This window comes from Hibiscus syriacus, unplaced genomic scaffold (genome assembly GCF_006381635.1).
Source record: "Hibiscus syriacus cultivar Baekdansim isolate YM2019G1 unplaced genomic scaffold, ASM638163v2 tig00014444_pilon, whole genome shotgun sequence".
Taxonomy (NCBI): Eukaryota; Viridiplantae; Streptophyta; class Magnoliopsida; order Malvales; family Malvaceae; genus Hibiscus; species Hibiscus syriacus.
The window spans coordinates 2,183,003-2,209,322 of NW_024062326.1; the positions used below are offsets into that span (position 1 = coordinate 2,183,003).

Consider the following 26,320-nt stretch of genomic DNA (forward strand, 5'->3'; position numbering starts at 1 on the left):
CTACAATTAGATGAGGAACTCCGAAGAGCTTGCTGACCTTGTGGCCTGGAAAGCTGCTGAAAATGGTAAAATCAAATTGAACACTGATGGTGCAAATCAGGGCAATCCAGGCATTCCCAGTGCTGGTGAAGTCTTTCGGAATGAAAGCGGTATGTGGCTTTTGGGTTTTTCGGCTTATCTCGGAACTTGTTTGAGTCTGGCAGCTGAGCTTCACAACATCCGTATTGGTCTATCGTTTGCTTGAGATGGGATTTTGCGATGTCGTGTGCGAGGTGGATGCACGGGCGGCTCTGAGTTTTAATTGAGTCGGGGAATATCTCTTTGCATCCGTTAGGCTCAACTGTAGCTGATATTCGGAATCTTCGAGACCGTTCATGGACGATTGTGTTTCAGCATTAGTGCTGGAAAGGGAATGTTGTGCGGATATCTTGTAAAAAATGGGTTGTTAAATTGATGAGGAGCTTGTTACGTTCGACCAGCCACCACCTGAGGTACTTTCAACAATCATTACTTTAATCACAATGATAGTTTAATTCATGTTAATAATAAAATAAATTAAAATGATTAAAATAGAAACAATTTAAAAGTTGAATAGTTAAATTGATTTTTTTTAAACTTCAATACCAAAATAAAAGTGAGAAGATAATTAAATGATGAATGATATAATTTACCCAAAAACATAAAATAATATTAATTTTTTAACGATGAGATACTAAAATAAAACAAAAACTAAAAGTTTGATATGAATTTTAAAAAATTAAAAGTTTAAGTAATAAAATAAACCAAAACTAATAGTTTAAATAATAAACGTAATTTACCCTAAAATAAAATAAGAACCAAGGATTGATTATTTTTGGGGTTTCAATTTGAACCAATGACGAGGAAAGTCTATAAAATGAGAAAAATGGTAAATTATGGTACAAGTCAATAGACAAGTGGCACCATAATTTTACACTTGACTCTGAATTTTTGAATATTTGCAATTTAGTCTTGAGTTCAATAGAATTCACAATGTAACCCTCATACTTCAAAATTTTTTCAGGAAAATACTCTAGAACTCCAAAAATATTGAATCTAACCCTTAGGTTTTGCTATAAGCTCAATTTAATCCATATTTGGTTTCTCAAGTTTCGCAATCTAACTCAGATTTTCATAATTTCATCATTTTAAAGTACACACGTGTTATTCATTAATAGTCCAAGCTCTCAATCCATTAACAAAAACGAGCCAAGCCACAAATAAAAGGCTAAGGATACTAAGAATGCAACAAATCACACAACTCCACTAAACATTGCATTCCTTGGGGAAAACTTGATCGAACCATACATCAAACAGGCAAATTTTTGTATAAAGAACAAAAATCCACAAACGTCAGAAACCACAAACCTTGTATGGAAAAATATAAATTGAGCTTATAACAAAACCGAAGGGACTAAATCGAGTGAAATTGATATTGTTGGTGTAAAACACAGCCATCAACATCACCTCTTTAATCTGTTCTTTGCTTCTTTTCTAATATTCAACATCAGAGGCCACAAACCTTGAACAGTAAATGCTATCTCTATTCATTTTAAACAACTATCACCACTTCATTCCCCATTGCTAGGTTTGCATGAAAAACAACTAAAATGATTATTACTAAACAAAATATGAAATCCATTAACAACACTTGGAATTTTAGTTATCATCTCTAATCATCAACACGAGAGTTTTACATCTTACAATCAAAATCTAACCTTATTCAACAATTCCCCAGTTTTATGCAACAGCTGCCTCCCCCTCATGAAGAAGCATTTGATCAAAGTGCCACACCCCTGAATATCCACCAAACCAAACATATCAATATCAACAAACTAATGGTAGCATACTTCTTACAAAAACACCACGCGGGTAAATTCATACCATGGCCTTTGTCAACTCTTCTCAACTGAGCTACATACTCTGATATTTTCTTGATGGCTTCCACCTAAAGAATTCCACCTAAAGAAACAGTAATAAAGTGAGAATTTGCTTTCTGCTAGAAAACCAAATGCAGCAAAATAGCATTTTACCTGTTCAGATAGGAACTCGCCTTCAATGAAATCAGTCAGCTGCACATCATTGCTCTGCTCAGCTACCTATTAGCAAAAGCCTCCAACATTAGTTTAAAACAGTTCATCCATCCATCAATTTTATAATTAAAATCGACTAGTGTGAGACCTTTACACCTTACTAAGGTATCAAAAATGCAAAAAGAGAGTAGAGTTTTTACCCTGTGCAAGTTCAAGAGCTTTTCATTTGTTAGTTTCTCCAGGGACAAGGCAAGATCCATAGCTGAACCAAAGAATTCAAAACAATCAGTTTCGTGCACATATAAAATGCTAAAATCCAAAGCACTTTTTTTTTCATTATCATACAATTAACAATAAGTCTATGTTACTAGGACTTGTGTGCGACTCTTGGGTATGCATTCAACTCGGATATGTTAATTTGCGTAGAGTTCTCCAATGTATTGTAGTCCATACTGAATTTCAAAAGATACAAAGAATGGGAGCAACATAACTACTATACAAATATATACACATCAATGATACAAATTCACAAATATATTTCCACTGTTGCAGCATGCATTTATATCCCATTGCTTTGTCCATGTTAGATATCTATTACCTAAAGATGAGACAACAAAGATGGCAGCCAAATCTATCAAACCAACAAACCAACCACAAATCTGCCTGTAACAGTTTCTACTCACCGTATAATGTGTCTCCTTTCTCAACATGATCAAACTCCGTGAGGGGCATGAATATGGATTGCAGCTTCACTTTTCCACCTCTTTTGTTCTGATAATATAGTAAACAAATGCATAGCAGGAAAACAATCAGAGACAAAAACGAATTTATATGAGACTGCAGCAAGGAAATCAACAATAAGCAATTGATAAATTAGATCAGGTTTGATATTCCATCAATTTCTCAGCATGCTCTCTCTCTTCTAAATTGGATTCCTTGAAGAATCTATTCAATAGAAAGACTGAAATTAGCCACACAGAAAAAGAGTAACAAATTAAGTTAAATCAAGAATTCTGAAGAAAAATTACTTGGAAAGACCCTTGAGCGCAACGTTGTCCCTGTCGAAGTAGGCAAACATGGCATGGTACACGTAGGAGACATTGTATTCGACACTGTAATCCCACCATAAAATTAACACACATACACATGCACAAAAAGTAAACCAAAAAAACAAAAAACAAAACCATTAGAACATAGGCACAGATAATACTATACTAAAATTTAAACACATGAAATAAAGAATCTTGATGCTAATTCCTAGTTTCCTGAAGAAATAAAGAATCAAAATTTCTCCCTCAAACAAAAAGAATCATCTTTTTTCAATAATCTTAGAAAAGATGCAATACGAAAATGTAATTTTTAAAATATAAAGTTAACTTAGGATCCAAAAGAAAAGAAATAAAAAGCCCACTTGATTTGCTCGTTGATAGAAGCATCACACTCATCAGTGTACTTTTGACGAGCTAAAGAAGCTTGAGCCAGAGTGGGGACAAGATCTAGCTCTTTCTTCACTTCCTCAAAAGGCTCAAAAACTGAAGAACAACTGAAAGGATTTTGAGTGGTGAAGAGACGAGGAGAACAACAAAGCTGGGCGATACTAAAGGCGGTTAGAGATGGGGAGGGCCCATTGGATGAACGACACGTGGACGATGAAGATGAGGAGGTGGATGGTGGATGGTGGAAGCGTGGTGGAATCGTGGTTGATCTGGTCTTTAGAGATATTATATGGTGGTTTGGGACCATTTGTGTGACAGTTTATGGAGTACATCTTTTTAGTTGTATTAGAGCAAAAGAGAGGACAAAGAAGAAGGAATATTTGGTTCAATTTTCTACTTTTTTTATGTGGTTTTGATAAGCTTTGAGATCTTTGAGTTGGATACTACTTCCTGTGTTTTGTATGGAAACCTGGACACTATTATATGATAAAGAAAAATACAAACAAATTTGTATAACATCTTAACATGGTAGGTGAATGTGCATATAACTAGATTAACATGTCAAAATGATTCAAATATTAAGGTTCTAAACAAAATTATGGTACATGAAAAATAATAATTGGCTAGTGAAGGCTCATATATTCTCAAAGTGAGCCATTTTTTTTTCTTTTTCTAAATCAAGACTAATGTAAAGGAGCAAAAGTGTTCATTGACTTTCAACATTGAGTTGTAAAATTAGGGTATCATCGACATCCTGGCTGGTTGAATAATATATTTGAGGCTTGAAGTGGCAGAAGGGATGATCAAATTGGAAACATAAAAGGCTTCAATATGTGTTGCTCTAATGTACTACCCTGCACCTTCTGTTTTAGAATTCTTCGATTCACCATTTAGTGCATCAGACGGTGCTAGGGCAAGATTTCCTACCTTTGTTCCTAGGGGCCTCTTGTTTTGTTAGTTTCTCAACATAGATATTGTATCTTGGGAAAAGGGTATTCTTTCCGTCTTTCGGTTTCCGGCTGATTTTAAGACTAACAGTTTTTGAACCTTCAAAACCTATGTTGCACTGATACGAATACAGGGACGGATACGGGACAGATACGTGGACGGGAAATGACAATTCTTAAATTTACATGGTACGGGGACGGCAAGGGTGCAGCATATAATAAAAATTAAATTATAAATAGATATAAAAATCATAAATAAAGTTAATATTTCACAGTAAATTAGAAAATAAAACCTATAAGTAAATATTAGAAAATAAAATTCATAAAGTTAATACTTCACAGAAAATTTGAAACCCTAAGATTTGGGAATTTTGGCCTAAATCTCTAAATTATTTATATGACCAAATTGTAATTATTGTAAAGCATGTAACGTATTTTATAAACCCTAAAATATTTGAAGAGTAACTCTAAAGTTATACCATTTTTATTATAATCACAAATTTTTAGCTTTGTTTTAACTTTTAGTCGTACCTCCCTATTTCTTTTCCTTCGATGATTCACAAATCCTCGCCGGTCATCCCGTAAACCCATATCTCGTCGTGTCACCACTATCCTTCGGTTGTCGATCATCTTCTAAAAGCCTCCACATTGTGACCCCAACCCTCACCGTTGACATAGGTCATGTTGATCTGAAACCCGCGAGCTTTGGCTCTCATTCTCCGCCGTGTGGGTCGATTCAGCCACCTGGGGATGCATGTGATAGTCACATGCCATCCCCGAAATGTCACCAGGTAAGCATCAAAACGTCCCCAAGTTTGTTCAGCCGTACCTCGCCATGTGGCACGTCCGCAATACGTACCCATGCCATCCCCGTCCTTTCCCCATAACGGGGACATATCGGGTACTGAAACGTGGGAAGCAATGACGTCCTTGTGCTTCATAGTTTAGAACCTCCCCATTTGACATCCCGGCTCTCGACGATCCAGGAAATTGATGGAGGAAATATTGTGTTTTCTACCGAAGCTGAAATTCTAATGTGTCCAAGAACAACAAAGTATGCTGCTTGATCCTGGTTATTTTTTTATCGAGGTTCTATATTTTCCAGTTGTTGCCTGTAGCATACATCATCAATTTCTTTCAAAGTGTACCCATCCAATGAAATGATGCTCTCTTGTATAGCCCATCCTGGTGCCATGTCTGGTTTTGTAAGTTGGCGAACCACAGTCACTTCATCGAATTTTCTCGAGAATTGATTCAATCCGTGGGATGCAATAAGCAATTTATTTTTTTCCTTCCATTTCAGAAGAGAATTCAAGGGAAATACCCACTTGAGAGTTACCTTCTGATTTTACCTGCACTAATTTGTGGCATAAAGCATTATATTGTTATTGGTTACAAATATTTTATTTTGTGAATAGCCAGTTGCAACCGAAACACTTAATCGAGAATCAAGATAGCTTACCGAATACATGAAATGAACAGGTAAGCCAACCATAACAAGCTCTCCTATAAAGAGTCTGGTTGAGACATAGGCACTGGCCTCAAGGGTTCCTTTAAATGTGAGGTTTTCTCCTCCGCTGAAAGAAGCTTCCTTAAAGTTACCATTTTACGAACCAGTTATTAGATCTCTGAACATTATACATATGGCTGAATTATGTCAAGTGCAAACTTACTCAAGACGGACATCAATAGTGTTCGAGGTAAAATTGTCAACATACTTGAGGAAAGGCTGAAACAAGAATGTAAAAGAATTTACATTTTTTTATAAATATACAACTTAAGAGTAACATCAAACAGTGAGTGATAAGTGAAAGAAACAAGATATGTCCATGAAGTAGCTACCTGAAAGGTTTGTGAAGAAATGTTAATCCATTGAGTGCTTAATACTTGTCTTCCATTGATGGAAATGTGATTGCCATGGCCCTGTGAAATTACAAGAGAGTCAATATGTAGAAAACAAACACATATATGTCTGAGGAATCCGGCTATGTAACGAGTAATAATTTTCAAGTTTTACATGTTCGCTTATTTTAAAACACACATAAGAGAAGAACAAAATATTTGACATGATTGCAACTTTATCAAAATTTGAGTAGAATAGTAATACTTTAGGATAATTTTGTACAATTCCCCATGATTTCTCAACTAGATCCCACCAACTGTAAAAGCCAGGGATTTGTAGTGAAGCTCTTTGAAAAGGCTTAAATGAGAAAAGGTATGTACAAATTCTGGCATAATATGATTAAATCACCATCCCAAATTAGGAATAAAAACACACATTGTTGAAGCATGGCTACATGCGTACGTGCATGTTGCTAATAGTTTGTGTGTGTGCACCGTTAATGTACAGGTGGTTAGTAGTTGGTTAGAGTTGTTAGAAGCTGTTAGAGGGCTGTTAAGTCAGTAAGCTTATGTATAAATGTGTTGCATATCCTTGGTTAATAGCACGGTCTTGTATCTTTTGATAGCTTCAAGATTCTTGTGTGTAAAATTCAACTTAGTATCAGATACTATTGATCCAGTGGTGTAGTAAGAGTTTTTTTTTGTTGAGTGCAGTTCTGCTATATGGCGTTCCCTACTTCTCCGTCTTCTGGTAGTGTTCTAAGCAACTCAGATCACTGGGTAGCTGCTTCCAAAGGGTTTACTAATAAGCGATTGAGCGTGGTGCTTGATGAACAAAATTTCCTATTGTGGAAACAACAGGTGTTGTTGACAGTTAGGAGTTATCGGCTTGAGAAACTGCTTTCTGGTTTGGTGGCTGCTCCGCCTATGATGGTTGTGCTGGATGGTGGCGCGGTGGTTGAAAATGAAGATTATGAGGTCTTTGTGGCCCAAGACAGTGCCTTGGCCTCATGGCTACTATCCACAATCAGCCCGTCCTTACTACCGCAATTAGTGGGGGTTGAGACAACTGCTCAAGTATGGAAGACGATTAACAAGATTTTTGCCTGAAAATCTACAACAGCAGTAATGAACCTGCACTATCAACTTAAAGTAGTTCATCAAGGAGATTTGGGGATGCGAGGCTACATATCTCAAGTTAAAGAGATATGTGATGTCTTGGCATCATGTGGCAGTCCAGTGTCCGAACTAAAGCATATTGCGACAATCTTGAATGGGTTATCAGCTGAGTACAGGCCGGTTATCACTGTTTTATCAGCCAGTCGAGATTCCTTGACCTTAGAAGGGGTTGTGATTGTATTCATTGATGCTGAAACTCAACAAAAGAATTTCAGTAGGTTTGACAATATAACTGCTGCTACGAATGTCTCATAGGTAAAGGCTTCCATGAATGACAGAGCTAGTCGGTTTGCTCAACAAGATAAAGCCACATCAGATAGACACAATGCTTATAGTAATTAGACTGGTCGTGGGAGAGGCGGTGTCAAGGTGCAGTGCCAATTGTGTGGCAGAACGATCATCTTGTTAACCGGTGCTGGTATAGGTTCGATAAAACATTCTCGGGTGTAGATGAGTCTGATGGAAGGAACGCGTTTAAGGATCGAGTACCTAATGCTAATATATGTCACTTTAACTCCAACAACTGTGTGTGTGGAAACAAGGTCAATATGAGTGTAGCTGGAACAAGTGATCAAGAACGATTTAAGCCTGTTGCAAATATGGCTGCTACGAGCTCGTCCCCATCTTCCTAGTTTGTGGATTTGAGAGCCACTCATCATATCACGCCCGATACCACAGAGGTTATGGATGGCACAGACTATACAGGAGATGGTAAGCTGACTGTAGACAATGGTAATTATTTATGCATTAATAGAATTGGTCGAGCGTCTGTTTTTACTACATCTCATGCTTTAATGTTGAGTGACTTGTTGCATGTACCCTCCATAACTAAGAAACTGGTATCGGTCTCCTAGTTTGCCAGGGACAATGGAGTTTTTTTGGAATTTCATGATGATCACTGTATAGTTCAAGATGAAAGGACTGGTGTTGTGTTGCTACGAGGAAGTGAAACGGATGGCTTGTATGAGTTCGATAGTGTTCTGTCTACTCAGGGTCGAGCTGCTGAAGAAAATATAATTGTTAATTCTAGTAATAACTATGTACTGTGGCATGATCGGTTGGGTCATCCATCCTATAAAGTTTTGTTGCAAGTTTGCAAGCAATGTAATATAAACTTGCGAAGCAGTTTTAATAAACAGTCACTTCTTGTATGTGTTTCGTGTCAAATGAGCAAAAGCTACAAGCTACCGTTTCATGCGTCTGAAACTCAGTATGAACAACCGTTCCAGTTGGTATTTACTGATCTGTGGGGTCCTGGACATATTGTATCAAACGGTTTCCGATATTATGTGTCATTTGTAGATTCATTTTCAAGGCATACCTGGGTGTATTTACTGAAAAACAAAGGACAGGCTGTCCAAGCGTTTCTCTTATTTCAGAGGCTAGTTTGAACTCAATTTGGTAAGGTGGTGAAAGCAGTGCAGAGTGATTGGGGAGGTGAGTATCGGTCTCTTTTAGCTGTGCTTACACAGTGTGGAGTTCATTATCGTGTGGCGTGTCCTCATACATCCCAATAGAATGGGGTTATTAAAAGGAAACATAGGCATTTGTTTGAGATGGCATTGATTTTACTGGCTCGAGCAGCCTTACCTTTAAAGTATTGGTCATTTGCAGTAGTGACAACATCTCACTTGATTAATAGGTTGCCGACTAAGGTACTTCACGGCTGTACACCGTTTGAGAAACTGTTTGGGAAGCCTCCTACGTATGATCATCTAAGGGTGTTTGGCTGCAGGTGCTTTCCTCACCTAAGGGTGTTTCAGCCCTATAAACTTGCATACAGGTCATAATTGTGTGTGTTCCTGGGCTACAGTATGAATCATCGAGGGTACCAATGCTTAGCACCTGATGGAGAGGTGTACATGTCTCGATATGTAGTTTTTGATGAGCACGTGTTTCCATTTGCTGGACTTGAAGGTGGGAAGCATAGTGGAACAGGTGCACAAAGGCCATGTATTGGAGTGTCTTTGATGGTGATTCCAGGTGCGCAACGTGTTTGTGGTAATGCCTCACAACTTGTGGTGCCCGAGTTTGAATATGAACCAGTGTGCAATGAGGAAATGCCAGAGGTTGATGTAGCTAGAGCTTCTAGCAGTGAGGAGAGTCAGTCTGCTGAGAGTGAAAGTGTTCGTGGAGGTCAAAATAATGATGGTATGAATGATGAGGTAGTTCCTGCTGAAGTGACTAGCCAGATCGAGGTTGCACCAGCAAGTTCCTCAAGCCCTATTGAGGCACCTAGACAGACTGAGGTTGTTTCAGCTTGTTCCTCAGTTCACAATGAGCATCTGATGGTCACTCGTAGCATACGAGGGATTTTTAAACTAAATGTGCTCCTTGCTCAAGCCCGGGGCAGTGGCAGTGAGCCGTGTTCGATTACTCAGGCACTACAAGATCCTCAGTGGAAGGAAGCAGTGTTGGCTGAGTATGATGCGTTGGTGAGGAACGATACCTGGAGGCTTGAACCATTACCGGAAGGGTGTGCAACAGTTGGCTGTTGTTGTTGATCAAAATCAAGCTTAATGTTGATGGCTCTGTGTTGAAGCATAAGGCTCGCCTTGTGGTGAGGGGTTACTCACAAGTACCTGGCCATGACTTCAGTGATACATTAAGCCCTGTGGTAAAGGCCACCATGATGAATGTTGTGTTGTCCCTAGCTGTCAATCGTGGTTGGAGTCTGAGGCAAGTGGATGTTAATAATGTGTTCCTTAATGGGGAACTTGGAGAAGAGGTGTACATGGTGCAACCACCAGGGTTTGAACGAGTAGCCAGTGATGGGATCTGGTTAGTCTGTTGGTTGTAGAAGGCCCTGTATGGGCTGCGACAAGCGTCGTGTATGTGGTATGCTAAGCTGCGCAACTTCTTGTTGGAACTAGGATTTTGTGGTACAACGGTGGATGCTTCCTTGTTTGTTCGTCGAGTGGGTGGAGTTCGTACACTGGTGCTTGTGTACGTAGATGACATTATCATAACAGGTGAATCGAGTGATGCTGTTAATGAAGTGGCGAGTCTACTTGGAAAAAAGTTCTCCTTGAAAGATTTGGGAGAGCTTGGATATTTCCTGGGTATTGAGGTTCGTAGATCGCCCGAGCAGCTGGTGTTAAGCCAACGCAAGTTTATTCAAGGGTTGCTGGAGCAGACTGGGATGCTTACTGCTAAACCTGCTCCTACACCTATGGTAGTGTCACCGAAACTAACGAGTGATGCTGGGAAATCACTTTCAGACGCTTGGATGTATCGAAGCATAGTTGGTTCCTTGTTATACTTGAGTCATACAAGGCCAGACATTGCATTTAGTGTTAATCGAGTGGCACAGTACATGCATCATCCTTTTGATGGCCATTGGCTTGCTGTTAAGAGAATAATGCTTTACTTGAGTGGTACAGTTGATTGGGGCTTGGTGTTCAGGCGGTCGACTGTATTTAAAGGGTGCTGTGTGACTGCATTTGCTGATGCTGACTGGGCCAGTAACGTCGATGACCGTAGGTCTGTGTCTGACTCATGTGTGTTTTTTTGCTGCAATTTGGTCTCATGGAGTGCGAAGCGAAAGAAGACAGTGGCTCGATCAACAACATAAGTTGAATACCGCAATGTTACTGATACTGTAGCTAAGGTGATCTTGGTTAAGTCTCTGTTGGCAGACATGGGTGAAGTAGTTGATGCGGTTCCGGTTGTGTGGAGTGATAATACAAGTGCCATTGCAATGAGTGCTAATCCAATATTTCATGCACGATCAAAGCACATAGAACTGGATATACACTTTGTTCGTGAAAAGGTTGAATGTGGAGTTGTTCGAGTTAACTATGTACCGTCTGAACATCAAGTGGCAGATGTGATGACAAAACCGTTGGCTAAGTCTGCACATGTAATGTTTACTCAGAAAGTGCAGGTAGCAGAGAGAGAACAACTGAGAGGAGGGGGGGAGAATGTTGAAGCATGATACATGCGTACGTGCTGCTGCTAATAGTTTGTGTGTACATCAAGTGGCAGATGTGATGACAAAACCGTTGGCTAAGTCTGCACATGTAATGTTTACTCAGAAAGTGCAGGTAGCAGAGAAGAGAACAACTGAGAAGGACGGGGAGAATGTTGAAGCATGACTACATGCGTACGTGCATGCTGCTAATAGTTTGTGTGTGTGTGCAGTTAATGTATGGTGGTTAGCAGTTGGTTAGAGTTGTTAGAAACTGTTAGAGGGTTGTTAAGTCAGTAAACTTGTGTATAAATGTGCTGCATATCCTTGGTTAATAGCACACTTCTTGTATCTTTTGATAGCTTCAAGATTCTTGTGTGTAAACTTCAACACGCACCGACGTATATGTATATGTCAAACTGTCTACAAGTCAGTAACTCAGCTACATAATTACACTCATAAAAAATTGTTGGACGTTGACTTCATGCATGAAGTGGAAAACCAACAAGTCTTAGAATTAAATGTATAGGACCAAAGCATCATTGAAAGGGAAGAGTGGACATCTTACTTAATAAATAAGCATTCTATAACAACACTAATCTGCCTAAAGAAAGAAGTGCAATACCGATTTTGAGCAGTCTGAAAATCAGGGGGTTGTTTTGTTTCATAGATCCATCCGGGAGCAAATAGTGCAGCTGAGATATTGTCCTTCTTTATCACATCAAGTGCAACATTTGTCTATTATGGAAAAAAATGGAAAAAAATGTTAGGGTTTCAATCAGTCAAACTGAAGGACAACTGGCACAAGAAATTAGCAAAAACTAAAGGACATCTGACACAAGAAACTAGCAGTGCTAACTAGCCAAAATTGAGATGTCACTTGGATTAAGAAAGTCGATGAATTACAACTGATTATAACCCGTCACTCTCAGGTTAATGCATTTAACAAGCAAAGAGCTCATTTTATATTTTGTCTCGTAACATAACAAAGATGAAAATCAGAAATAACTTTTTCCTATTACATTATTCAAAAACTGTAAATCAACCAGAAACAAAACAAAATATGTACATAGTACTAGCCGCCAAACTGCTATGGAAATTCCAAGCATTAATTATATGATTATATCATTAAAGGAAGCATAAATTCAGGCACTTATTACAACATGGCTCAAGACTCAAGAACATGCTCTATTTTTGTTTTTATTTTCACCGTATTTATAATAATATATAAATACTAAGGTGACCTTTGGTTTGCTGGAATGTTTATGAGGGAATTGAAATCTGTGAAGGAATTGGAATCTGAATCTGAAACCTATTTGGTTGGTAGGAAATTGAATTGGAATCCAATTTCATATTCTGTTTGGTTTGCAGACATGTCAGATGAATTTGATTTCAGTAATATAAAATGACAGAATTGCTTAATTTTAGTTTGTTTTATAACTTACATGTAGCAATATATTATAAAAATTTAAAAAAATATTAAATTTTCATTTTATTGATTGATTATTCATTTCAATAAATTAAAATAATCATACTAATAAACATCATAAGTTAAAAACATCCCAATTAGGGATGGTCATGGGTCGGGTTGGGTCGAGTTTTTGGTCCACCCGACCCAATCCGAGAACAAGGGAACCTCTACCCGAGACCCGACCTGACCCGACCAAAATAACGTTTCACCCGACCCGACCCGACTTGAATATATGAATTAGAAATACGACCCGACCCGAAATAATAAAAAAATTATTTATATTCAATAAAAATAGTGACTTAATTGGAAAAAAATATAGAGAGGGGTATTATTGTAATTATTATATATTTTTTTCGTGTCGGGTATTTTTCACTCTAAACCCGACCCGAATATCACACTTAAAAAAATACGACCCGACCCGAACCCGAAATTTTAAAAAAAATCCAACCCGATCTCGATTTTTAAAAAAAAATCCGACCCGAATACCAAAAGATTGATGAGGGTAATATGGTCAAATTTCACATTTCCTCCTTCGAAGGATTTCAATTCCATCATGTTATGGATGGAATTTGCTTTCCCTCCCTTGATGGAATTGGATTTCAATTCCCCCTTTAAAAACTTGAACCAAACATGGGAGAGTGGTGGAATTGGATTCCAATTCCCCCTAATTCCAAGGGATTCCAGTGAACCAAACGTCACCTAAGATTCCTCAAGAAAGGAAACAAAATGTAAGCAGGTAACCACCACTGTTGATGAAATCACAATCCAACCAAATTTGTGCATCAACTTCCAACTTCGAAAGGTAATTGTATAACACTACATTGCTATGATTTGTTTAATGAGAATTTCCAATCAAAAGGTAACGGCAAGAAAGCATGAATTTGAAAACAAAACATATCTCAAAGAATTGAGATATGTTCTGTAACACCCATTTCCCGTATATTTTTCCGTACACGAGATACAAATGTCATCTAACCTTTAAAATAGTTCCTCATTTATAAACCCGAAAAATTTTGTTTCTTTTTATAAAACATTTTAATTTACTAATAATAAAACATGCATTAAACTTAAATAGATAACAAAAAGAAATGTTCACACTTCATCATTTTTACATCAGGTTAAATAAAATGCTTTTTAGAATGTTTTTATTAAATCTAATACATGCCAACAAAATACATCAAAAGTAGACATGAATGTCGTACTGTTACTGTCGAGGCGATATAAGTATAGCATAACAATTCTGATATCGAGTAACTTCTTTTAATTTATTATAAACCTTATAAATTTACACCCTTAGTGCTAATATGGTAATTTACCAACTTTATATTCATATTCATTTATTAATTTGCACACGTAGTGCCTATACAGTAGTTCATCAACTCATGATGAATTCCGCGATTCTGCACACATAGTGCCTGTACGTTTATTCATCAACTCATGATGAATTCCATGGATCTGTACACATAGTGCCTGTACGTTTATTCATCAACTCATGATGAATTCTGTGGATTTGCACACATAGTTCCTGTACGGTTATTCATCAACTCATGATGAATTCCGTGGATTTGCACACATAGTGTCTGTAGTACACATAGTATTGATATAACATTGCAACATATATTTATAACTCTTAATGTACATAATAAATGCACTCACATGGCTTTACTCGCTATTGTATCCAAAACGCAAGGCTGATTACTTAGGTACTTTGCCTTTCGTTTTGCTTGACTCAGGAGCTTGATTTCGATCTACTCAAGCATCCATTAAAGACACGTACAATATCAATTGTAAGTATATTTCCTAACAATTATACTTAAATAATACTCAAAAGTACATATTATTAAATTTCTATAACAATCTCAACTTATCTTAACATTTATGGCTCAATAGTATTGATACCCCTACCATGGTATCGATACTACTGTGTTATGGTACCGATACTCTTATACGATATTGATACCATTTTTGCATTCGTATCAATGTACTACGCTGTTTCTTTCCATTTATCAATCCAGTATAGTATCGATATTGTTCTATTAGTACCGATACTCGTACCCAGATCTTCCAGTTTTCAACCCGATTATTACCCAAATTGGGTCAAATTTCCTTATGTTAACACCCAACAATACTATTAAACTCTTTTTTACTTATCCATATTGATTTTCCTTCATTTAGCTTCTTAAAACATCTAAAATCTTCCAAGAACATTTAAATCTAAGAATCACACTACTTTTTCTAACATGTTCTTAATCTCATCCAATGTTTCAAATTTATTTTACATATTTGACAAGTCAAAAATACTAAATAACATCAATAAAAACTCATATTCTAACATAACACTCAAAAACCCATTTTCTTCAATCTCAAAAATCTCTTTAATATCTTAGTTTGGACCCCATTTAGTCATTTCTTAAGCTTCTATCATACTCAATGCTTCAAAAACCAACCAAAAACGAAAGAATAAACTAGCAAATTGAAATCTCACCTTTAGCTATAGAGGAGAGTTATCCACGTGAAAGAAGAAGAAGAAAAGAGTTGACTTTAGCTAGCTCACTTTTCCACTTATTTCTTTACTTTAATACTTGTAAAAATGAATTTTAAATTCATTTCCCCCTTAAAAGACCACAATGCCCTGTTAATCATCCATTGCTACAATTTAGTCTAAACCACTAATCCAAATCATTTCTCATTTTTTATCATTTAATCAAATAAATCCTCAAATTTTAAATCTTTTTTAAAAAAAGTCCCTAATTCGATATTTGGGGCATTACAATTCTCCCCCTTAAGAAAATTCGTCCTCGAATTTAAAGGAATACCTGAAACGATGAAGTAAGGAAACTGCTTCATCAAGTCCTTCTCTCTTTCCAAAGTAGCTTATTCTACCTTATGATTCTGCCAAAGCATTTTAACCAACAGAATCCTTTTGTTACGTAATTCCTTGGTTTCCTTAAACAATATTTGCACTGGTTCCTCCTCATAAGTTAAATCTGGTCGGATCTTTATTTCTTCAGGAGTGATAACATGGGATGGATCTGATCTGTACCTCTTAAGCATCGATACGTGAAAAACATTGTGGATCTTGTCCTTATCCGAAGGAAAAACTAACTGATAAGCTATTGGTCTGATCCTTTTCAAGATCTCATAAGGTCCAATGAACCTCAGACTCATCTTTCCTTTTCGCCCAAAACGTAATACCTTCTTCCAAGGTGATACCTTCAGAAATACTTTATCCCCCCCTGAAATTCGATTTTCTTTCTTTTCAAATCAGCATAAGACTTCTGGCGATCTGAGGCTTTCTTTAGATTACTCTGGATAATTTTCACTTTTTCTTCCAAATCTTTCATCAAATCTGGGCCAACCATGTCCCGATCTTTTAGTTCAAACCAATTTAATAGTGTTATGCACTTTCTCCCATAAAAAATTCATACATGGCCATCTTAATACTCGATTGGTAACTATTTTTATACAAATATTTTGCTAAAGAAAAACACCTCTCCCATGATCCTTTAAATTCCATCACACATTCCCTTAACATATCCTCTAATATTTGTATAGCTCGCTTTGACTGCCTATCTGTCTGCGGATGAAAAGCTATGCTGAATTTCAATCGAGTACCCAATGCCTCATGCAAAGGCTTCTAGAATCTTGAAGTAAACCTTGGGTCTCAATCAGACATTATCGAAATAGGCACTCCATGCAATCTAATTATCTCTTTTATATACAACTCTACATACTTGTCCATCGAGTAGTCTACTCGAACTAGGATAAAATAAGCCGTCTTGGTCAATCTGTCCACTATTACCCATATCGAGTCCTTTTTACTTGGTGAAAAGGGTAGCCCTGAAACAAAATCCATTGTAACTCGTTGCTACTTCTACTCAGGAATGATTATCGGTTGTAGCAATCCGGAAGGCACTTAATGTTCAACTTTCACTTGGTGACATGTTAAACATTTTACAACAAACTCCATTACAACTCTTTTCATACTAGGCCGCCAGTAACGACTCTTCAAGTCCTAATACATCTTATTCCCACCTGGGTGCATCGTCAAAGGGTTATAATGTGCCTCGCAAAGAATATCTTTCCTCAGTTCTCATCATTGGGAATGCAAAGTCTTCCATGATAATATAAACATCCAGTATCCCTCATTTCAAAAATCTTTGGCCTCTTCTTTTTTGACTTACGTCAATCTTATTAAGCATTTCTCATCTTGACATTGAAGCTCTTTTACCTGATCCAAAAGAATATACTTTAACTTTAATTCTGCAATCAAAGCATTATGTTCCTTTAAAGACATATGTGCACTAAAGCCCTTAAAGCTGCAAAATTCTTTCGACTGAGCTCATCGGCTACCACATTAGCCTTTCCCGGATGATAGTCAATAACCAAATCATAATATTTTAAGAGCTCAATCCATCTTCTCAGTCCCAAATTCAGCTCTTTCTGAGTCAACAAGTATTTTAAACTCTTGTGATCCGTGTAAACATAGTAACGCTCACTGTCCACTTTTGTGAGTACTATATATAGACGCGAAGTATGTGCAAGTATACATAATCGAACAAGTAATATAGTGATGAGAGAGTATCATATCCACAGGGATTGGAGAGATCTTAAGTAAAGTTTATGCACTATTCTAAAGTAACTAAGTTTAACTACTGTATTCACAAATGAGAATGTTGTGCAAAATGAAATGGATGTAGGTGGAAATAGAATGATGGTGCAATGTAATATGGTAGCAAGTGGAGATGTTGTGGCAAAATGGATAGAAATGTCGTGGCAAAATTAAATTGAGTGTATTAAAATCAATTGAAAATGTAAAGGAAAAATAAAATGTAAATATGGATTTGATTATCAGGACTTTAGACTTTTCTCACATGACAAGCTACTATGGGAATGCAGGACAGGAGTCACTTGGGAAATTTAAGTCTACCTCTCAGAATGGTTTTACTTCTATGCCTTATCTGCCCTATAGAGTCTATTAAGGGTACCCTATACTATCTCTAGTTAAGGGACTCGGCAGATTGAAGATACCTTGGCAAACAGGTTGGCGTTACCTACTGCAGGGATCCTATTGGTCCAGATAACAGGATATGTCACGGTAATACCTTTTTGCGGCAACATTAACATCTAACCTCTCGATCATGTACTACTCCTTTTAGCCGACTGAAATCCTAGCCTTATCTCTAAAGTGGATTAGGGCTAGTTACTATCTAGAACCCCTTGTTTATATGGTTTCTCCCTAGTTTCTCTCGACCACTAAGGATGTGCTACTTAGACATTCTCTCAAACACTTAGTAATCTATTAACGAATGGCTACTCTCATAGCTCATACAACCTTAAGGCATTAAACTCCATAAACAAAACAGATAATAGCATACAAAAAACAACCATTCATTAAAGCAAATCTTAAATATCCAAAATGAACTCCCACGAAATAAGACTAGTTCATGGTGGGGTTTTAATATATCAAGCACATAGCAAGTTAATCCGTTCATTACAACCCAGATGATAAAGATGAAAGCAAATAGAAAAGGGAATGAGGAAAAGCCTTCGACGTGCATTGTCAGAGCTTCCCTCGGCCACCATGAATTGTCCCAGTGAGCTAGCTCCTCTCGGACGCCTAGATCGCCACTCCCTCTAGCTTGTCAACGGAGGAATGCCACGGCAAAAACGACTGACGGAAAAAGGAGAGACCTTTTTCTCTCTGAATTTAAGTTTAGATAGCGTGTCAAAAGGTTATTTTTCATTCTGGCCTTATCTCCTACTTATAGGGGGAGAATAACCTAGGGTTTTATGTTAAAATCTCTATAGTACCCTAAAGTTTATTCCTTTTCAGTGAGTGATGGTGCAGAGATGGTAATGGGCCCATCCTATGTGGTTGATAGCAGAAATCACGTGTAGACAATAACAGTTGTCTCTTACAAAAATATATTCTTTTATATTTTCTGCCTAGAAATGTTGTCTGAGTTGTCGCGACAATCTCATTTTGCTCAGTAGTCTCATCATGTCAAGACAATTCCCTTTTGCTTATCCTTGCTCCCAAATCCTGCACACCATCAAACAAACACCATCAAACAAACACCTTCCCCATAAAGCATCACTGATTACAAAATAAAATGGCTCAGCAAACAGAATCCCACCACATGCAACTATATACTCCTAAATGCATCTATATGATCCTATATGAGCTCTTAGACAGTCAATAACTTAAGTGAAAAGGTCCTAAATATGACCATTTTTCGGAGTTATCACTCACCATACAGAAAATGGTGCCAATTTTTCAAAGCAAACACTACTGTTGGCAATTCCAAATCATGTGTTTGGTAACTTCTCTCATGATTCTTCAACTGCCTTGAGGTGTAAGCCACCACTTTCTCTTCTTACATCAACACACATCCCAACCTATGATGGGATGGATCACTGTAAACAACATAATCCTTACTCGACTCAGGTTTCACGAGCATTGGGGCCTCGGTTACTATTCTCTTTAACATTTCAAAACTTTCTTGGCATTTTCCCATACAAACAAAAATCACATCTTTTCGTAACAACTTAGTTAGCGGCATAGCTAACATTGAGAAGTTCTTCACAAACCGCCTATAATAACCATCAAGCCCCAAGAAACTTAAAACTTCTGAAACGTTCCTTGGGGATTGCCAATCCACTATGGCTTGAATCTTTTTGGGATCCACTCTTATGCCTTCTGCAGAGACTATATGACTAAGGAAAACAATCTCAGCTATCATGAAGAACCACTTCTTATCACGAAGTATCTGAAGAACCACTCTAAGATGAGCATCATGTTCCTTTCTTGACTTGGAGTACACTAATATATCATCTATAAATACTACAACAAATTGATCCAAGTACAGTTGGAATACTCTGTTCATTAAGTCCATAAATGTTGCCGGAACGTTAGTAAATCCAAGTGGCATTACCAAGAATTCGTAATGTCCATACCGAGTCCGAAAAGCTGTCTTTGGAATATCATCCTTCTCGATCTTTAACTGATGGTACCCCAACCTCATATCTATTTTGGAGAACACTACTGCACCTTTCAATTGATCAAACAACTCATCAATCCTCAGAAGAGGATACTTGTTCTTTATCGCTACTTTATTTAATTGATGATAGTCAATACATAACAACAAAGACCCGTCCTTCTTTTTCACAAATAGCACAAATGCTCCCCAAGGAGAAACACTAGCTATGATAAATCCTTTATCAAGTATCTCTTGCAACTGTGCTTTTAATTCTCTTAACTCCGTTGGAGCCATCTGATACGGAGCCATAGAAATAGGTTTGGTGTCTGGGTAAACCTCAATCCTAAATTCTACTTCACGATCTGGAGGCAAACCCGATAATTCTTTCGGAAAAACCTCTGGAAACTCCTTAACTATTGGAATATATTTTAATCTCATTTTCGGCAATCGAGTGTCTGTCACATTAGCTAGAAAATCTACGCAACCCTTTGACATCATTTTATTTCAGTAATGGCTGATATTACATTGGAGAGTGATTTCGCTTTATCACATATCACTAAAATTTCAGAGCCTTTCTCATCGAATAATCGCTTCTGGCGAAAATCTACCCATCTATGATGTGCAGACAACCAATCCATGCCCAAAATCATTTCAAACTCATAAAGGAAAACTCCATCAAGTTTGCCAAGAACATGGCCCCTTTAATCTTAATTGGACATTTTCTACACATCCTTGTTACCCTTGTAGTATGACCCATAACTTTACCGCTATCATTTCAATAGAAATTGGTTCTAAAGGAATTCCTCTAGTTCTTACCAACTTTGTACTAATATAATAGTGCGTAGAACCAGGGTCAACTAGAACAAAAACAGGCTCATTAAAAAGGTAGAATGTACCTGTTATGATCTCTGGATCATCCCGATCCTCATTGGTCTTTATATTATAAATTTGGGGCCACTCCCCGAGTCTCTCATCTTTGGATAAACTTAGATTGACCATCTGATCTTCTTCTTCCTCTTCTTATACTAGAGGCTACTACCGATCTATCAGTTTGTACTAATCTATCCTCGGACCTCTACGGACAGTTTTGAGCATAGTGACCCATTTCTCCACAAACAAAACAAGTGCCAGAAAACACTCTACATGTTCCCTGGTGAAATCTACCACATGTCTGACATTGATTACTTCTTTCTCCAAAAGCTCTACCCGAGCTAACAACAACAGATTGAGATTGTTTAGTTTTTTGTGAAGCTATAGTATAATCATCTCTATTTGTATATCGGGAACCTATGCCCTTACCTCTCTTAGCATGATGTGAAGATGAAGACATCCCAATCCTTTTTCCTGACTGCATACTCTTCTCCGCTGTTAGAGTCTCCTCTTGAGTTCTTTCAATAGCCTTAGTTCTATTAATAACTTCTTATAGGCTAGGAAAGTTTACGGTCAACATCATCTCTTTCAACTTAGGCCTCAGACCCTCAATAAACCAATCTCGTCGAGCTTTATCATTAGGAACCACCTCGGTAGCATAACGGCTAAGCTTATTATATTCGGCCTCATACTCATGCACCGCTTGATCGCCTTATTTTAAGTTAAGAAACTTTAACATCATTGACCTCATAAATTGCTCCTCGATACACTTGTTCTTAAACTCATCTTGAAAGAATTGCCAGTTCACTTGTTCGAGTGATGCATAGATCGTCCTATTTGTAAACCACACCAGAGTTGATCCTCGGAGTAACGATACAACTCCACCCAAATTTTCATGACCGGAGCAATGTAGACTTTCCAACATCATCATAACATCATTCAACCATAAATTTGCATCTATTAGTCCTTTACCTTCTTCTCCCATGAACTCAAGAGCTCCCAAACTTCTTAACTCCTTATGGATTAACATTCACGGTGCTGGAGGAGCAAGGGGAGGTGGAGGAGGTTAGAACCTTGTCAAAATACCTTCTTTTCCCATGAACTCAAGAGCTCCCAAACTTCTTAACTTATGATGAATTCTGTGGATTTACACACATAGTTCCTGTACGGTTATTCATCAACTCATGATGAATTTCGTAGATTTGCACACGTAGTGCTTGTAGTACACATAGTAATGATATACCATTGCAACATATACTTATAACTCTTAATGTACATAATAAATGCACTCACCTGGATTTCCTCGCTATTGTATCCAAAACGCAAAGCTGATTACTCAGGTATTTTGCCTTTTGTTTTGCTTAACTCGGGAGCTTGATTTCGATCTACTCAAGTATCCATTAAAGACACGTACAATATCAATTGTTAGTATATTTCATAACAATTATACTTAAACAATACTCAAAAGTACATATTATTAAATTTCTATAACAATCTCAACTTATCTTAACATTTCTGGCTAAATAGTATCGACACCCCTACCATGGTATCGATACTACTATACTATGGTACCGATAATCTAATACCGTATCGACACCATTTTTCATTCTGTTATCAATGGTATCAATATCTTCTTCACAGTATCGATATCCACCTTTTTGTATCGATATTGCTTGCATCAATATCGATACTACGCAGTTGTTCTTCCTATTTTAAGCCTATAGTATCGGTATTGTTCTATCAGTACCGATACCCGTACCAGATCTTCCAGTTTTCAACCCGATTATTACCCAAATTGGGTCAAATTTCCTTATGTTAACACTAAACAATACTATTAAACTCTTCTCCACTTATCCATATTGACTTTCCTTCATTTAGCTTCTTAGAACATCTAAAATCTTCCAAGATCATTTAAATCTAAGAATCACACTACTTTTTCTAACATGTTCTTAATCTCATCCAATGCTTCTTATCTCTTATTTACGTACAAGTTAAAAATACTAAATAACATCAGTAAAAACTCATATTCTAATATAAACTCAAAAACCCATTTTCTTCAATCTCAAATATCTCATCTATCTCTTAGTTTTGATCCCATTTAATCATTCCTTAAGCTAATATCATACTCAATGCTTCAAAAACCAACAAAAAACGAAAGAATAAACTAGTAAATTGAAATCTCACCTTTAGCTATGGAGGAGAGCTATCCATGTGAAAGAAGAATAAGAAAAGACTTGACATTAGCTAACTCACTTTTCCCCTTATTTCTTTACTTTAATACTTATAAAAAATGAATTTTAAATTCATTTCCCCTTAAAGGACAAGAATGGCCTCTTAATCATCCATTGCTACAATTTAGTCTAAACCACTAATCCAAATCATTTCTCATCTTTTATCATTTAATCAAATAAATCCTCAACTTTTTAAATCTTTTCAATAAAATCCCTAATTTGATATTTGGGGCATTACATGTTCCACAAGTTAAAATTCCACATTGGCTTCTAGAACCAACCAAAAAGCCAAAATTAAGAATATATCTCTATGAAAGAAATATTATTACAAAATTTACAAGGAACATACAATCCATTGGCCACCACCATATGTTCCTCTTCTAAACACATCTATCCCCATATAGACATCAAACTTTCTATCACTGACAACAAGTTGCTGAAAGTTTGGGTAGTCCTCCTGCAGGGTATACAAAAGGTCTTACACTCAAGAAAAGATGAAATAAGGTTTGCGATAGATGATAAAGTGAATAAAAGCAATATCTTCCATGTGCAGTTAATGAAGATTCCATCACTAATATCAAAGAAAGGCTTATTCTTTTCAAAATATATTGCACAATTAATCTGTGGCTTCTTTTACAAACCATATGACCAAAGATCCAGGAAGTAAAGAATGCATAGTCTGAGTGAAATGGCTGACAAATTCTTTCAGATTAGAAATTTGTCCGACATCCACTTGAAACTCCAGATTGAGCTGCAAGGAAGCTTTCCTTGGTTAATTGTTGAAATGAGATTGCCAATATATGAAAATTTCCTACGTTATAGTGATAAAAGGAAGAAAATTTATTGATGTATCTAATTGCCATTCTTTCTCCAAAATAAAATAAAACATTCTCTTATTTTTCATCTTTCCTTCTCCTAAAAACTTAGCATGCTTTTTCTGTAACATTGTGTACGTGTGTGTATGTGTTGAGCTTGATAGATGTGTAACATATACCATCCAACCATCAAAGCCTAAAGCAACAACAAGCTCTACCAAGTGTTCACTATACTTGTGAGTGGACTCCTTTGTCGAAAGCAGTTCCTTGCAAATTGCTTTCTCTTCATCCCATTCTGTGATGAATGTCCCCAACACCTTAGATTCCGCAGCCACAGGAAAAAAAATATATAAATCACATTTTAGTGTCTAAAATACACTACATTCCAAAGAAAATGAAATAGACATTCAACACATAACAGACTACCAAAATGTATGGCTACGATAGAAGAGAAACAAAGACCATTCTTGACTTGGCAAAGAGTAAAGACTGTTATTTTATTAAATTATTGAAATTTATAAAAATCGTTGCCTAGTCGCTAACTTGGTAGTTCACAATGTTATGCAATTTAAAGAAAAAACTCCAAAAAAAATATTTTTCTTAACAAAAAGAGAACAACTTGAAAACAACATAAAAAGAAAAACCATAAACTCAAAATCCCCTGGCTTTATCAGTTGAGTCAGCTAAACCCACTATTTTCAACTTGAAATAAGCCAAATTAAACTCTTTTCATGCTAAAGTATGAGGGAACTAACCTTAACCCCATGCCTATGAGCAGTATTGGTCCAACAAGGAGGAGGCAAAGTGACCAATTTATGAGAAAAATAAACAAAAACATTGATCAAATACCAGTGCTAGATGGCATAAGTGTCGAAGTTATCATACACGTAGCCACCTTGCATGTCATGGCAAACCAAAAGCTTGGGCCTTGTATGTCACGCCCTCAATCTCAATTTTAAAGTTATTAAATAAATTATTTGATTTTAAGGACTAAAGTGCAAGTTTCTAAAAGTTTTTGGGCTAGTTTCAAAAATCTGGGAAGTTATGGTCAGTAGAAAATAAAAAATGAAGATTTGGTGGCTAAGGGGGCTTGAACGCCCATGCCTTAGCCTCTAGGCTAGGCTTTTGTTCATGTTTTAATTAGTAAAAATAAGTTTTATTATTATTTGGTTGGATTATAATCATTTTTCCAACCCAATTTCCCCTAGCGTGAACCGAGCCCCTTTCCCCAAATTCCTCCCCAAATCCTTAGCCTGTCACCCTCCCTCTATCGATCCACCTTGTCTGGTTAGTGGTGTAGGTCACTGCCACTTCCAATCGGAGTGCCAGATCGCCATGTCCAAAACCCATATGTCAATTCGTAGAAAGGAGCCACCGTTTATCGTGGAGACGTCGAAGTAGCTCTACCAAAAATTCCCACCCCTTCTTGGTTTCTGATACATGCACTAGAGTCCATAATACATGCTTCTTTGGACTAATGTTTCTACTCTAACCTATTAGAAGAACAAATTCTCGAAGATTTCTTTGATTAATAATACAACGAGAGTTCGTTTTTGTAAGTGCTGATTACCTTATACCTTCGAAGTTTCTTCTCCTTGAGTTCTTTCAAGTTCTTGTGAGGGAGATTAATCTTCACACTCCAATTTGCCTTTTCATCGCGACTAGGAGGGTTGGTTAGAGCCATATTATCGTGTTTTCCTTTTTATTGCAACTAGGAGGGCTCGATAGGACATTATCCATCGATTTTCCACATATCCATCCACGTCATCAATCATTTTTACCGTTCACCTTAATAAGGGAGATCTTTTGATTTCTTGGTTATCTTATTTTATTTGTAATTCCTTTATCTTTTCTTTATCTTGTTTTAATCTTGTTTCTTACATTGTTTCCAGCACTTAAAAGAAACTCTAAGAATACTACTTGCTGCCACCACCTTCCCCTATTCATTCCCCATTGTTCTTCATCAATTCTAGAGCTTTCTAGGCTTGATTCTTCAACAAGAGCAACGTTCATTAACCCGCCACCGCTTCCCTATCAATTGGTATCAGATTTGGGCCAATTCTTGGAAAGAAGCAAGCAATCTTGCTTGTTCTTGCACACAAAACCGTCAAGGTATCCCAACAGAGCTAGTCCAGAGAAGATTCATCGTTTCAGGTTCTTTTTATTTAATTTTAATTTAGATTCAAATCCTTCTTGTTAGTTTGCTATTTAAAAAAAACAAAAAAAGCCAAAAATTCAAAAAAATTGCAAACGAAAGTATTTAGGGATGATTTTCTCTATATATCATATTCATCCTAATATAAATCTCCAGTCCGAAATTCACCCAAATCGGAGTTCATTAGAGCCTTCAAATACATTCTTCAAGTTTCTTCGACAGATTCGGTCTAGGATCTTGTCGAATTTCTTGAAAATTCTACAGGAGTAATTTCGTTGTGAAAATTTCCAGATTGCAACTTCATATATTGATGATCATTTACACAAAAAACAGAATATTTGGAGATCAAGAACACATTTAAACAAAGCGATCAAGAAAAATAGATTGTTTGAGGACTCACCGTTCAATAGAGTCCACTGGATACTAATGA

The 26,320-nt window shown here is 36.9% G+C and overlaps 1 protein-coding gene, 2 long non-coding RNA genes and 1 pseudogene across 3 annotated transcripts; 1 reads left to right on the plus strand and 3 right to left on the minus strand.

Moving 5' to 3' along the window:
• Positions 1–1,687: 1,687 nt before the first annotated feature.
• On the minus strand, positions 1,688–3,809 carry LOC120207314 (ferritin-3, chloroplastic-like). Its single transcript, XM_039206802.1, has 8 exons — positions 3,463–3,809; positions 3,080–3,163; positions 2,942–2,996; positions 2,735–2,828; positions 2,252–2,313; positions 2,052–2,117; positions 1,903–1,966; positions 1,688–1,814 (listed from the first exon to the last, which is right to left on the minus strand). Exons 1-8 carry the CDS (start codon positions 3,792–3,794, stop codon positions 1,759–1,761), a joined length of 813 nt encoding a protein of 270 aa, XP_039062733.1. The 5' UTR covers positions 3,795–3,809; the 3' UTR covers positions 1,688–1,758.
• Positions 3,810–5,371: 1,562 nt separating this feature from the next.
• LOC120207281 lies at positions 5,372–25,085 on the minus strand (annotated as a pseudogene).
• Positions 12,183–12,377, plus strand: LOC120207316. The gene is made up of 2 exons (XR_005524186.1): positions 12,183–12,258; positions 12,298–12,377. It is a non-coding gene; the product is annotated as an uncharacterized LOC120207316 (long non-coding RNA).
• LOC120207315 lies at positions 12,563–13,659 on the minus strand. The gene is made up of 2 exons (XR_005524185.1): positions 13,536–13,659; positions 12,563–12,599 (listed from the first exon to the last, which is right to left on the minus strand). It is a non-coding gene; the product is annotated as an uncharacterized LOC120207315 (long non-coding RNA).
• Positions 25,086–26,320: the final 1,235 nt, after the last annotated feature.

Bases quoted from the DNA above. Each gene is read 5' to 3' on its own strand.
- LOC120207314 (XM_039206802.1), bottom strand. From the start codon at position 3,794: ATGGTCCCAAACCACCATATAATATCTCTAAAGACCAGATCAACCACG. The intron at 2,829-2,941 runs TATCAAACCTGA...TGTTTACTATAT, and splicing joins ATGCTGAGAAATTGATGGAA to TATCAGAACAAAAGAGGTGG. The intron at 1,815-1,902 runs GTATGAATTTAC...GTGGATATTCAG, and splicing joins AAGAGTTGACAAAGGCCATG to GGGTGTGGCACTTTGATCAA.